The sequence below is a fragment of the Triticum urartu genome, chromosome 3A (assembly GCF_056163025.1).
Source record: "Triticum urartu cultivar PI428250 chromosome 3A, HENAU_Tu73, whole genome shotgun sequence".
Classification (NCBI taxonomy): Eukaryota; Viridiplantae; Streptophyta; class Magnoliopsida; order Poales; family Poaceae; genus Triticum; species Triticum urartu.
This window is the reverse complement of record NC_141875.1, coordinates 601492852-601505084: the sequence shown is the minus strand read 5'-3', so window position 1 is coordinate 601505084 and position 12233 is coordinate 601492852. Positions and strand designations below refer to the sequence as shown.

At 54.1% G+C, this 12233-nt stretch overlaps 1 protein-coding gene across 1 annotated transcript; it reads left to right on the top strand.

The window, feature by feature from the left end:
• Positions 1-4539: 4539 nt before the first annotated feature.
• LOC125530508 (auxin transporter-like protein 1) lies at positions 4540-11062 on the top strand. The gene is made up of 7 exons (XM_087513503.1): positions 4540-5006; positions 5174-5430; positions 5535-5720; positions 6191-6303; positions 6381-6662; positions 8515-8980; positions 10440-11062. Exons 2-7 carry the CDS (start codon positions 5224-5226, stop codon positions 10668-10670), a joined length of 1485 nt encoding a protein of 494 aa, XP_087369629.1. The 5' UTR covers positions 4540-5006; positions 5174-5223; the 3' UTR covers positions 10671-11062.
• Positions 11063-12233: the final 1171 nt, after the last annotated feature.

Here is a 12233-nt window from a genome sequence, read left to right as displayed (position 1 = left end):
AATATGTTCCGAGTAAACATTTCGCACATAGCAAGTTAGGAAAGGATTTTCTTTGAAAAAAGCAAACCAAAATTATTTAAGTGGTTGACCCCCTTCCAGGCGTTGGCGCCCACCATTCTTCTCTTTTGTTAATCGGACCTGGGTTTTTTTGAAATGGAGGACCACCCCTGGCCTCTGCATTTGACGATGCACACAGTTATTTTATTTTATTATTCAATAGAGTCCAACAAAATAGATACATGGATCAATCCAAAGCCGCCTTGCTGACAACTATTGTCGCGCACTTACACACTTGATGATTTGCCTAGACCGCTTATCAACGCACAACATCTATTACAGTGGCTTCAACAAGCCGTCCGTCGACAAGCCGGGAACACCAACCGGTCAAGCTAGACCCTCGCGCATCGCATGCGCACGCTCTAGAATCAGTCGTCGCCATCTTCCACCATCCCATCTTCAGGAGTAGTCAACACATTCACCTCACCAGGCCGTTCAGTCATCGACGTCATCGCGACACCAGACAATGTCACCATCCTGCCTACGCCCATCCATACGTTTCGGCCGGTGACACTCCGCTGCACCATGCCACCGAGACCCGTCATCGGCCTTGCGGTAGATGTAACACCATGTTGCTCGGACCCATGAAAGCATAAAAATGGAGCCGTCTTCAACAATCTACCACAGTCCCGTGTCTTCCACCGGAAGATGATCTTCAATGATGCGGTCATGTGGTAGCCAAGCTTCCTACAAGCGTTGCCTCTCAAGCATCTCATGATATATTTGGACTTGCATTTCGTAACTCCCCTGTAATGCCAAACATCATAATTGAGTCGATTTAATGGTCGATAATTCAGGCGGGAACTTTTTTCTTTACGGAACCGCGTCAGAGGCCATGGTGCTCTTGCAATTTCATTACGATGAAGAGTTGGTTCAGTTTATAAGAAAAACTTAGCCAGAAACCACACAACTAAATGGTTGATTAGAGGACAACTATGCAAAAAAAACGAACAAACAAACACAAGCACTCCCTAAACAAGGCTAAACTGACTAAGCCACCAACCGATGGCCAAAGAGACCTAGTATGGGGAGAAGAGGCTCTTTGACAACGCCTACAAGAAGTAAACGACGCCCGGGGGTGCCAACGTCACTGGCATCGACCTCCGTCGGGACAAAGCTTTCGCCCAGAGCTCCACACTCCACCGCCCCACCGAATCCAGTGGGAGGGGATCCGATCACACAAGAAGCGACCGAAACCTAGCTCCATCCAAGAATGATCTATTGTTGGGAAGAACTCTTCAACGAAGCCTTCAAGAAAGAAAAGGCATTCGTGGGCGCCATCACCGCCGGTATTGACCCTTGTTGGCCAAAGCTTTCACCTAGAGACCAGAGACCCTGTTGGGAGGAGGCTCAGCTGAAGGAAATATACCCTAGATGCAATAATAAAGTTGTTATTTATATTTCCTTATATCATGATAAATGTTTATTATTCATGCTAGAATTGTATTAACCGGAAACTTAGTACATGTCTGAATACATAGACAAACAAAGTGTCCCTAGTATGCCTCTACTTGACTAGCTCGTTAATCAAAGATGGTTAAGTTTCCCCACCATAGACATGTGTTGTCATTTGATGAACGGGATCACATCATTAGAGAATGATGTGATGGACAAGACCCATCTGTTAGCTTAGCATAATGATCGTTTACTTTTATTGCTATTGCTTTCTTCATGACTTATACATATTCCTCTGACTATGAGATTTTGCAACTCCCGATACCGAAGGAACACCTTATGTGCTATCAAATGTCACAACGTAACTGGGTGATTATAAAGATGCTCTATAGGTGTCTCCGAAGGTGTTTGTTGAGTTGGCATAGATCAAGATTAGGATTTGTCACTCCGTGTATCGGAGAGGTATCTCTGGCCCCTCTCGGTAATGCACACCACTATAAGCCTTGCAAGCAATGTGACTAATGAGTTAGTTACGGGATGATGCATTACGGAACGAGTAACGAGACTTGCCGGTAACGAGATTGAACTAGGTATGATGATACCGACGATCGAATCTCGGGCAAGTAACATACCGACGACAAAGGGAATGACGTATGTTGTTATGCGGTTTGACCGATAAAGATCTTCGTAGAATATGTAGGAGCCAATATGAGCATCCAGGTTCCGCTATTGGTTATTGACCGGAGATGTGTCTCGGTCATGTCTACATAGTTCTCGAACCCGTAGGGTCCGCACGCTTAACTTTCGATGACAATTTGTATTATGAGTTATGTGTTTTGGTGGCCGAAGTTTGTTTAAAGTCCCGAATGAGATCACAGACATGACGAGGAGTCTCGAAATGATCGAGAGGTAAGGATTCATATATTGAAAGGTTATATACAGACACCGGAATGGTTCCGATGAGGTTCGGGGATTTTTCGGAGTACTGGGAGGTTACCGGAACCCCCCGGGAAAGTTAATGGGCCATAGTGGAGGAGCGGAGGCAGGCCACGGGAGGTGGCGCGCGCCCCCCTTGCCCAATCCGAATTGGAAAAGGGGAGGGGCGCCCCTCCCCCCCTTTCCTTCTCCTTCTCCCTCCTTTCCCCTTCCCCCCTCTCCGTTGGAAGGAAAGGGGTGCCGAATCCTACTAGGAACGGAGTCCTATTAGGACTCCCCCCCCCCATGGCGCGCCCCCCTTGGACCGCCCACCTCCTCCCCCCTCCTTTATATACGGGGGTGGGGGCACCCCAAAGGCACAACAGTTGTTTCTTAGTTGTGTGCGGTGCCCCCCCTCCACAGTTTACTCCTCCGGTCAAATTGTCGTAGTGCTTAGGCGAAGCCCTGCGCGGATCACATCACCATCACCGTCGCCGCGCCGTCGTGCTGACGGAACTCTCCCTCGACCCTGTGAGGATCAAGAGTTCGAGGGACGTCATCGAGCTGAACATGTGCTGAACACGGAGGTGCCGTACGTTCGGTACTTAGATCGGTTGGATCGTGAAGACGTTCGACTACATCAACCGCGTTAACCTAACGCTTCCGCTTTCGGTCTACGAGGGTACGTGGACACACTCTCCCTCTCTCGTTGCTATGCATATCCTAAATAGATCTTGCGTGATAGTAGGAAATTTTTTGAATTTGCATGCTACGTTCCCCAACATCAGCTACCAATACGCGTCGCATGCCAGTGGCAGACCACGCAAACCGAACAAGGAGTCAACCACCGCCAACGCCTCTTCATCGCCCCATACACCCCCCCCCCCCCCCGTGACCTGGCCAGAGCATGCCAACGATGCATCTGGGCGAGATCCCAAACCCATAGCGCAGAACCATCCTTCAGCACCCACCGGGTGGCCGCCACATTGCCGGAGGAATGAGGGTTGCCACCACCGCCACAAAACAGGAAACACCACGCCACATCCACTACCGCAAGCCGCGACCCCTCCTCGAGCATGCACCACCACCACCACGCTCGCAAGACACCAGCGCACGAGCTGTCCCAAAGGCACAACCTTGCGCCGGATCCAGGATCCGCGTGCCGCGACGGCACAAGCATCACACGGTCGTGCCGCCGCCACCCCTAGGAGTCAATGGCATACTATTTATTCATCACTTAAAATGCATCATCTCTTAGTGTGGTCTTTTAGGAGATACAAGAGCCCTCAAACATCTTATGTTAGTTTACAGAGAGAGTAGATTTTGGCGACTCCCATCCCGACGGACTGTACCTTGGTACAACGGACCCCACTAAACTAGGAGTATGCGAGTACAGTTAGACGATGAATAGTGTCACCCTCAATGATTGTTTTATCTACTACTAAAATTCAATGGTCATTTGATGGACCAAATCCAAGACTCATACCCCGTATTAGCACCCAAGAAGTGGCCTTTCCAGTGGGACGTACGGCCTGTGGTGGCCAAGCAAGGCTCGTACGTACAGCAGCAGACCATCCCTCCCCTCCCCTACCGGCGGCCGGGCCCCGGACTCACACCCACCCACCCGGAGATGGCAACATTCAACCCAGCCGGGCGTCAGCCATGAGTAGTTTCAGTACACACACAGATATGTTCTTCTTTCTTTGGCACTCACACTCTCTGAAGAAAATAAAAGAAAGGGATCCAGCAGCAGGGATGGATGGAGCGAAGACTTTTTACATGCCGGCAGTTAATACGGCCGGCCTCTGCTCCTGCCGTTGCTTCGAACGCTTCCTCCTCCTCCTTCTGCTTCCCCTGTGGCGTGGTGAATTTTTTAGTCGGATCAAGTCACCGCCATAAAGAAGGCCCACGTCGGGGGGCCGAGATTTACCACTCCCACCCACACCCACACCCACTGTTCTCTCTCTCCACTGCACCCACGAAGCGCAGACGCGTGCTCCACGTAGCCACAGAGACACACACAGAGAAGAGAGAGAGCAAAAAAGATTAAGAAAGAATAGACAAAGTGGAGGAGAGGAGCAAAATGCAAAAGGGGGCGAGAAAATCAGGGCGGAAAGCGGGGTGTTGGAAACGAACGCCGAGCCGAGGTGTTCGTTCGTTGTTATAAAGCCGCAACTTGTTCCCTTCCCCCTCCCTCCCAATCTGCCTGCGCTCCCTCCCTCATCACTCTCCCCCCTCCCCGCCGGCGGCTGACCTTTCTCTCTGCCGTCGCCTACGAGCTAGGAGCAGTAGGCTACGGGTGAGCGATAGCCCGCAGCTCTGTCCCGCCATTACTCCTCCCTCGTAACAGAGGAAGCAGAGAGCAGAGGAGGCGGAGAAGGGCCGGGAAAGAGCACGCCGGCAGGCAGAGAGTAATTCTGCGGCCGTACCTTCACCCGGGCGGCGCGGTGGCCACCACCACCACGCTCCTAGGCTCCTAGCTAGCTACCGTAGCTACGAGCGAGCCAGCCAGCCAGCAGAGAGCCCACTCCTGCATCAATCGCACAGTAAATTCCGGCGCGCCCTGCATTCACTGCCCCGTCCGTCCGTCCGGCCGGCCAAATCTTTTCCCCTGCTCCTCCTCCTCCTCGCGAGAAAAGGTTCGTCTCTCTTCTCTTCTCTTCTCTTGGTGCCGGCGTTTCAGAGGCTGCCGCCGCCCCCCGTTTCGTTTTATATTGGCCTCCTCCTGCCCTCGTATTGGGCGGAGGGTCTGCCTGTGCTGTCCTCCTGGATCTTGATCCCTCTGCTCTGCTCCGTCCGTACACAGCACACAGCAAAGCACAGCGCAGCGGAGCCGCGTGGTGAGAGGACGGGAGGATGGTGCCGCGCGAGCATGGGGACGAGGCCATCGTGGCGGACGGGCACGGCAAGGAGGAGGAGGTCGGGGTGATGGGCGTGAGCAGCGGCGGCGCGGACGGCGACGAGGAGCAGCACGGCGGCGGCGGCGGCAAGTTCAGCGTCGCCAGCTTCCTCTGGCACGGCGGCTCCGTGTGGGACGCCTGGTTCAGCTGCGCCTCCAACCAGGTATGTACCATGTCTGTCTTCCTGAGCGTCGATCGCCATGACGTTGAAGAAGAAGAAGATGATTGACTGATGATGAACGGAACGGGATGGGATGTTGGTTGCAGGTGGCGCAGGTGCTGCTGACGCTGCCCTACTCCTTCTCGCAGCTGGGGATGCTCTCGGGCATCCTGCTGCAGCTCTTCTACGGCTTCCTCGGCAGCTGGACCGCCTACCTCATCAGCGTCCTCTACGTCGAGTACCGCTCCCGCAAGGAGAAGGAGGGCGTCAGCTTCAAGAACCACGTCATCCAGGTACCCCCCTCCCCTCCCCCTGCCCCTTCCTGCCATGGCGTGCTCCCCTCTGCCCTCTTCGCTAACGGATTGCAGTTCCCGGCCGGCTTCGCCAAACGGGCACGCCTTTCTGTCGGCTGCAAAAATACGAAAATGCTCTCCCTTTTTCAGCGAAAAAATTAATCAAAAACGTCCCTGCTTAGCCTCACGCGTTAGATATGCAGTCTCCTCATCCTCAAGTTGCTTGTCGGATGAAAAGTGTGAACTGCAAGTCTGCAAATGCAGCGGGCAGAGTGCCTTCCTTAATCCTCCCCTTTTAGTCGCAAAACCAGACCCACATTTGCCCCCAAGTAGTAATCACTATGCTTAATGGTTAAAGCATGACAGTACGCATGTACTGGAAACATGGTGAGGAGTAACTGTGGTTGATTAATGGAGAAGAAAGGAAGAATTACTAATCATGAAGCTGCGATGTTGACCTCCCTTCGCAGTGGTTCGAGGTGCTGGACGGGCTGCTGGGCCCGTACTGGAAGGCGGCCGGGCTGGCCTTCAACTGCACCTTCCTCCTCTTCGGCACCGTCATCCAGCTCATCGCCTGCGCCAGGTCAGTCCGTCGCCCTCACTGTGCGCCCAGCTCAGTAGCTGAGATTTAATTAATTTATTTATTTTAACTTGATACAGTAACATCTACTACATCAACGACCGGCTGGACAAGCGGACGTGGACGTACATCTTCGGCGCCTGCTGCGCCACCACCGTCTTCATCCCGTCCTTCCACAACTACCGGATCTGGTCCTTCCTGGGCCTGGGCATGACCACCTACACGGCCTGGTACCTGGCCATCGCCGCGCTCATCAACGGCCAGGTGGAGGGCGTCACCCACACCGGCCCCAACAAGCTCGTCCTCTACTTCACCGGCGCCACCAACATCCTCTACACCTTCGGCGGCCACGCCGTCACCGTGTGAGTAAATTATTATACGCTCATCTCTTCAGTAAGTAAATTAGTAGTGCTCTGATGAAGAAGAAGAAGAAGAAGAAGAAGGGCGGTGAGCTTTCCGCCGGGCCGCAGCTTTTGCCCGGCGATCGGGAGGACATGTCTGGATTGGAAACCCGGCTCTAGCTTCCATTCCGATGGTCCCCCGTCCCCGGTCCATGGTACTTGCCGCAGCAGCTGCAGTACCACACTAACACTAATGTACTCTCCACAGTAGTAGCATAAGTTAATCTTGATTAACTTACTGAGCAAGATTGTAGCTTTGCATCTAGCCAGCCCCATCCATCCACCCCGTGGGGCGGCACGGATCCCGATGCACAGCCAGGGGCACTTAAAAACTTCCATCTAGGCCGTGGTGGTGGGAACCGGCCTCCTTTGGTTTAGGGTTAGCTTAGCTTAGCTTAGCTAGCTTGCGGCCATGAGTGAGTCCTGGTGCGCTCATGTGCGGTGATGCATCCAAAAGGTCCTCCCTGCCGGTACTAGCACCCACTCACTCACACACACATGAACGTGATACAGTCTAGTCTAGAGGAGGGGGGAAAAGAATTGGGGCGCGGTGTATTTTAGATCTCCGGCCACCATGCATTAGACTAGAGCCCTTTATTCCCATTGCTCCTCTGCCTCCGCGATTACTTAACTACTAATCAAAACTTGATTGGATCATTGGTGTTTCCTGGTAGCTAGCTAGCTTAGCCATGATTTGAGGCCATGCGCGGGGGAATAATTAGCGTCGTCTTCGTCACTGAGTGCGGCGTTCAAACACCCTGGTCGCTGCTCGCTAGTGGCCGCCGTTGGGCCGGAGATTTGAACCGTTTTTATTATATTAATAGTAATCTCCTCCTACCAGCAGCAGCTTCGGCGACCAGGCCACTACCGTGCAGCATTATTATTATTATTATTAAGCAGTAGCAGGAGATGCATTTTAGTTCTAGATACATTCATTTCTGTGACAAGTAATTTAAAACGGAACGGAGGGAGTAGTTGCCTACTATGCAGCTAGTGGTGGCGTAAAAACGAGAATGCTTTGTGGTAGTAGTATTGATGGAAGTGAGTGAAAGAAAAGGACGGGCCATGGCTGGTTGCACTGAACTGAATTGAATTTAGCTAGTGCGGAGCTCACATCAAGATATGCAATCCCGTCCTGGGCGGACCGGGACGTGCGTGAATGTTGCGGCACATCGTCATCGTCATCTGCTGGCGATGATTCCGTTCCGCTCATCTTGCCATCATCTCGACGTTTTGCTTAGCCCAGTGGGGTGAGGGGGACGCAGACCTACTGCTGCTGCTGCTGCCGCTTTAACCAGAAGTTTCGTCGCAAAGAGAAAGATCCCGTGGTGAATTTTCCACTCTGATCGTTTCTGATCTCCGGCAAGTTCGAATTCCGGTTAGGTGGTTGCTGCAACTTGTTGGGAGTGGAGTGGAGTGGCATGATTAAATTGATTGATTGTTAGGCGATTGGTAGGAGTATATATAATCTGCAACGGACTTATTTGGTCGTATTTGTCGGGATCCTCTATTATTTGACCGGCTGGCGCGTGCACGCATGTGTTGGTGAGTGAGTGAGCGGAAGCTCGCCCGGCAGATTCCCCCTGCCGCCACGATCGATCTTCTTCTTTGCAGCCCAACTGCCCACTGCGTGATTAGGAAGGAAGAAGCCTTCTTTTCCGTGTCATCTGACCAACAAACTCAACAACGCATGCATGTGCAGAGGCCGTTTTGTCCGTTAATTTCCTACTACTTGTGTCATTTCATTTATATAAACAGTCGTTTGTCAATAATGGCGGTGATGCTAATGTTGGTTTGCATGGGCATTGGGCAGGGAGATCATGCACGCGATGTGGAAGCCGGCCAAGTTCAAGTACATCTACCTGCTGGCGACGCTGTACGTGTTCACGCTGACGCTGCCGTCGGCGTCGGCCATGTACTGGGCGTACGGGGACGAGCTGCTGGCGCACGCCAACGCCTTCTCGCTGCTGCCCAAGACGGCGTGGCGGGACGCGGCGGTGATCCTCATGCTCATCCACCAGTTCATCACCTTCGGCTTCGCCTGCACGCCGCTCTACTTCGTGTGGGAGAAGGTGATCGGCATGCACGACACCAAGAGCGTCTGCCTCCGCGCCCTCGCCAGGCTCCCCATCGTCGTCCCCATCTGGTTCCTCGCCATCATCTTCCCCTTCTTCGGCCCCATCAACTCCGCCGTCGGCGCCCTCCTCGTCAGCTTCACCGTCTACATCATCCCCGCCCTCGCCCACATGCTCACCTACCGATCCGCATCCGCCCGCGCCGTAAGCCTCCTCTACTCCTTCACTCTTCTCTATCTATCTATACTACATGCATTGCATTTCTTTTTCTTTTCTTTTCTTTTTTTTGCATCGAGGAGGATCATACTGTGCTGTACTATAGCTTTTAGAAGAAGCTTAATTAGCATGTTCTTGCTAGTGAATGCGTGATGCTGCCGTGCGCCTAATTTCTTTCAGATCACTGTAGGAAGAGTACTGGTACCACTGCCTTTTCTTCCTTTATTAGATTAGATTAGGGATCCGACCAATGATTGCCAGTAGGATCGTCGATCGATCATCAAGGATGGGATGAGTGAGGCCGTGCATTGCCAGCTCCAGCTGCATGCATGCATGGCCCGGTTCGCTGCTCTTGGTAGCACCACTGCACCACTAGTCCCAGTACCACATCCATGGTCTGGTCCATGGCGCATCAACAGTGCATGGCCCGATTCATCCATGGTCCATGCATGGCGCATCAACAGTGCCCCGAATGCAACGCAACGCGCATCGGAGGCAGAGGGACGTGCAATGGAATAGACAGTGGAGATCCGTGCACGTACCGCATGCACTGTTGACTGCACGGCCCCAGGGTGGCCCCGCCTCCTGCTTAGGAGCGGCACTGCTCCTACCACGAAGAATCCCCAATCATTGAGCCCGGCCAACGACCACATTAATCCGCCCCGACAACGATTTGGATCCTCGATCCCTCTCCCTCTCCCTCTCCTCCGTCCGTCCGTTGGTTCGGCCGTCGCTGCTGTGGATGGATAGCTGCTACGGCATGGCGAATGGCGCTTAGCCATCGCCGTACCGGTGGTGCGTGTCAGTTCCAAGGGTTGGTGCCCCGAATGAGGAGGTCTCCCCCATGCTTAGTACCATCCTACATATGGCCCATCCCGTAGGTGAGCCTGCCTGAATGCAGCAGCTGTAGCTGGTCCCTCCCCGGCCGCACAGGAGCAGAGGGCCGATCGTGGGCTCGCCGCCGGCCGGGCCGGTATAGATAGCAACCGTTGACATGGAGGTGTCGGGATCTCCTGTTGCTTTGGGCACGAGTCCCCGGAAGCTAGCCGGGCTACCAGGCGCGCCGGTCGCCGTCGCGGCGTTGGCCCGGCGCGTCTGGACTCTCACTGGCTTTTCGCACGGGTGATGGATGGATAGATAGCATGCGGCGCCGCTGGAGACGGACGTCGACCGATGGGGATATCGTGGCGTGGGTTGCGGGGTCCCTTTCTTTCCCGCTCGATTCCTTCCTTTTCCTCCAGCTTTGCGAGAGAGAAATCGAATGTGGTTTCCTGTACGGATGATAGATCATAGATAGAGAACACGCACAACGTTTCTTTTTGTGTGTGTGCAGCAGCGCAGTGGCTCCGTTCCATGCATCCATCATCCATTTTGTTGTGCATGTTGGTAGTAAATTATGCTCTGTGTTTTACTGATGATTTGTGATCGTTTTGCAACGACTGAACAGAACGCGGCGGAGAAGCCGCCCTTCTTCCTGCCGAGCTGGACGGGGATGTTCGTGCTCAACGCCTTCATCGTGGTGTGGGTGTTCGTGGTCGGCTTCGGGCTGGGAGGCTGGGCCAGCATGGTCAACTTCATCCGCCAGATCAACACCTTCGGCCTCTTCGCCAAGTGCTACCAGTGCCCCAAGCCCGGCGGCGCCGCCGTCGCCCCGGGCCCCTCGGCGTTGCACCACTAGCCCCCTCGCCGTCGCCCGGGAGCGTGACGCCGCCATGCCACCGGCCGGCGGGAAGCCCGCAAGGAGAAGCCCGAGAAGCTTCCCTCTCCCGGCACGGCGGATCCTCCAGTACTGTTGCTTGCTAGGTTTTGGTCGCCTTGTAACATACAAGCCTCGCCTCTCCTCTCCTAGGGTGTCCGTCAGTGTCACACCGCACCGTAGTAGAACATGAGGGTGGCCGGGTCCCTAAGACCCGTTGGGAGTACGTACGTACGTGTCCGTGTGTTTGTGTTTGGCTTGGCTTGCCCCGCCCAATATATATGTGATGGTCGTCATGGCTTATAAGATTTGCATGCAGCTCCTGGGACAATTCCATACGATGATGAATTGAATTGACGATGCTATTAACATAACATAGCACTACTATCCTCTAGGGTTCTCGATCAGTTTCTTTCATCTTCTTTTTTCATTCACTCTCTCCCCCGCTGGATCGAAGTGTATATTGTAAGCGCAGGCGAGCGAGCGAGCGACTGTGAACTGTAACGGAGACGGTCGATCGGCGTTGATTCCTCCTGCTGGCTAAAGGCAAAACACGGGGGCCATTGTTTAGGGGTCTTCATCGGTGTAAATGTGGCGGCTCCTCGCTGTTGGCGGCTCGCCTTTTGGCCCGTGCTGCGTCGCTCGCTGCCTTTGGCCCCGGCCCGGCGGGCGATCATCGGATCTTCCCGGCGGAAATTCTGAAAGGGGCGCCGAGATACGGTGGCGGTGGTGGGTCGGCGCGGGGCATGATGGCGCGCACAACCGGGACCAAACATGCTTGCTCGTGAGGCTGAAACGCGGCGCTGGAGAGTTGTAAAGACGGTGCTCTACCACTGCTGGCTTTGCATTGTGATCGTGACAACGACGACGACGGTGACGATACCGATTAGCGGCCCGTCTTATCGCACCGCACCCTCGTCGTACCACGCCGGTGGGTGAGCCTCGCTTTCTTCCCAGGATTGGACTCCACTCCACTACCGAGTACCGACCCCTGTTGTAGTGGTACGAACCATGTACGTACAGCTCGCAGGATCGTTGCTATTGGCCTGTGCATCACAGAGCATCAAGACGGGCTTTGATTGCAGGGGAGAGAAGAGAAGAGAAGAGAAGATTGCGCTTTAATTGGGCCATGTGGGAGGTGCAAATGGGGGGAGGGAGGGATTCCCTAATCGCCTCGGGCATCAGGCCGGCCTCCTTGAGATCACATGGCCGGCGGTGGCATGTGCCGTCTTGACTGGTACCCCGCTCCAGATTGCCTCCCCCTTTTGCTTGCCAGTGGTATCTTCCGACCGCCCTCGAGACCGGGGGTTCGGTTCCGCATGTGCTTTCTATGAGTAGCGCACAGCGCGGATGTCTTAATCTGGCGCCAAGTTGCCCGGGCTTCCCCTTGATAATCATATGGTGGTGTGCTGCAATTAATAGTAGTGCTTGCTTCGCCCTGTTGATGCCCGCCAGTATCCGTTGAATGGAATCCCGGGCGGGAGAAGAATACTCGTAGCGACTGTACCTGTCTACCGGACTGTGCTCAGTGCGGACTGCTGTTTG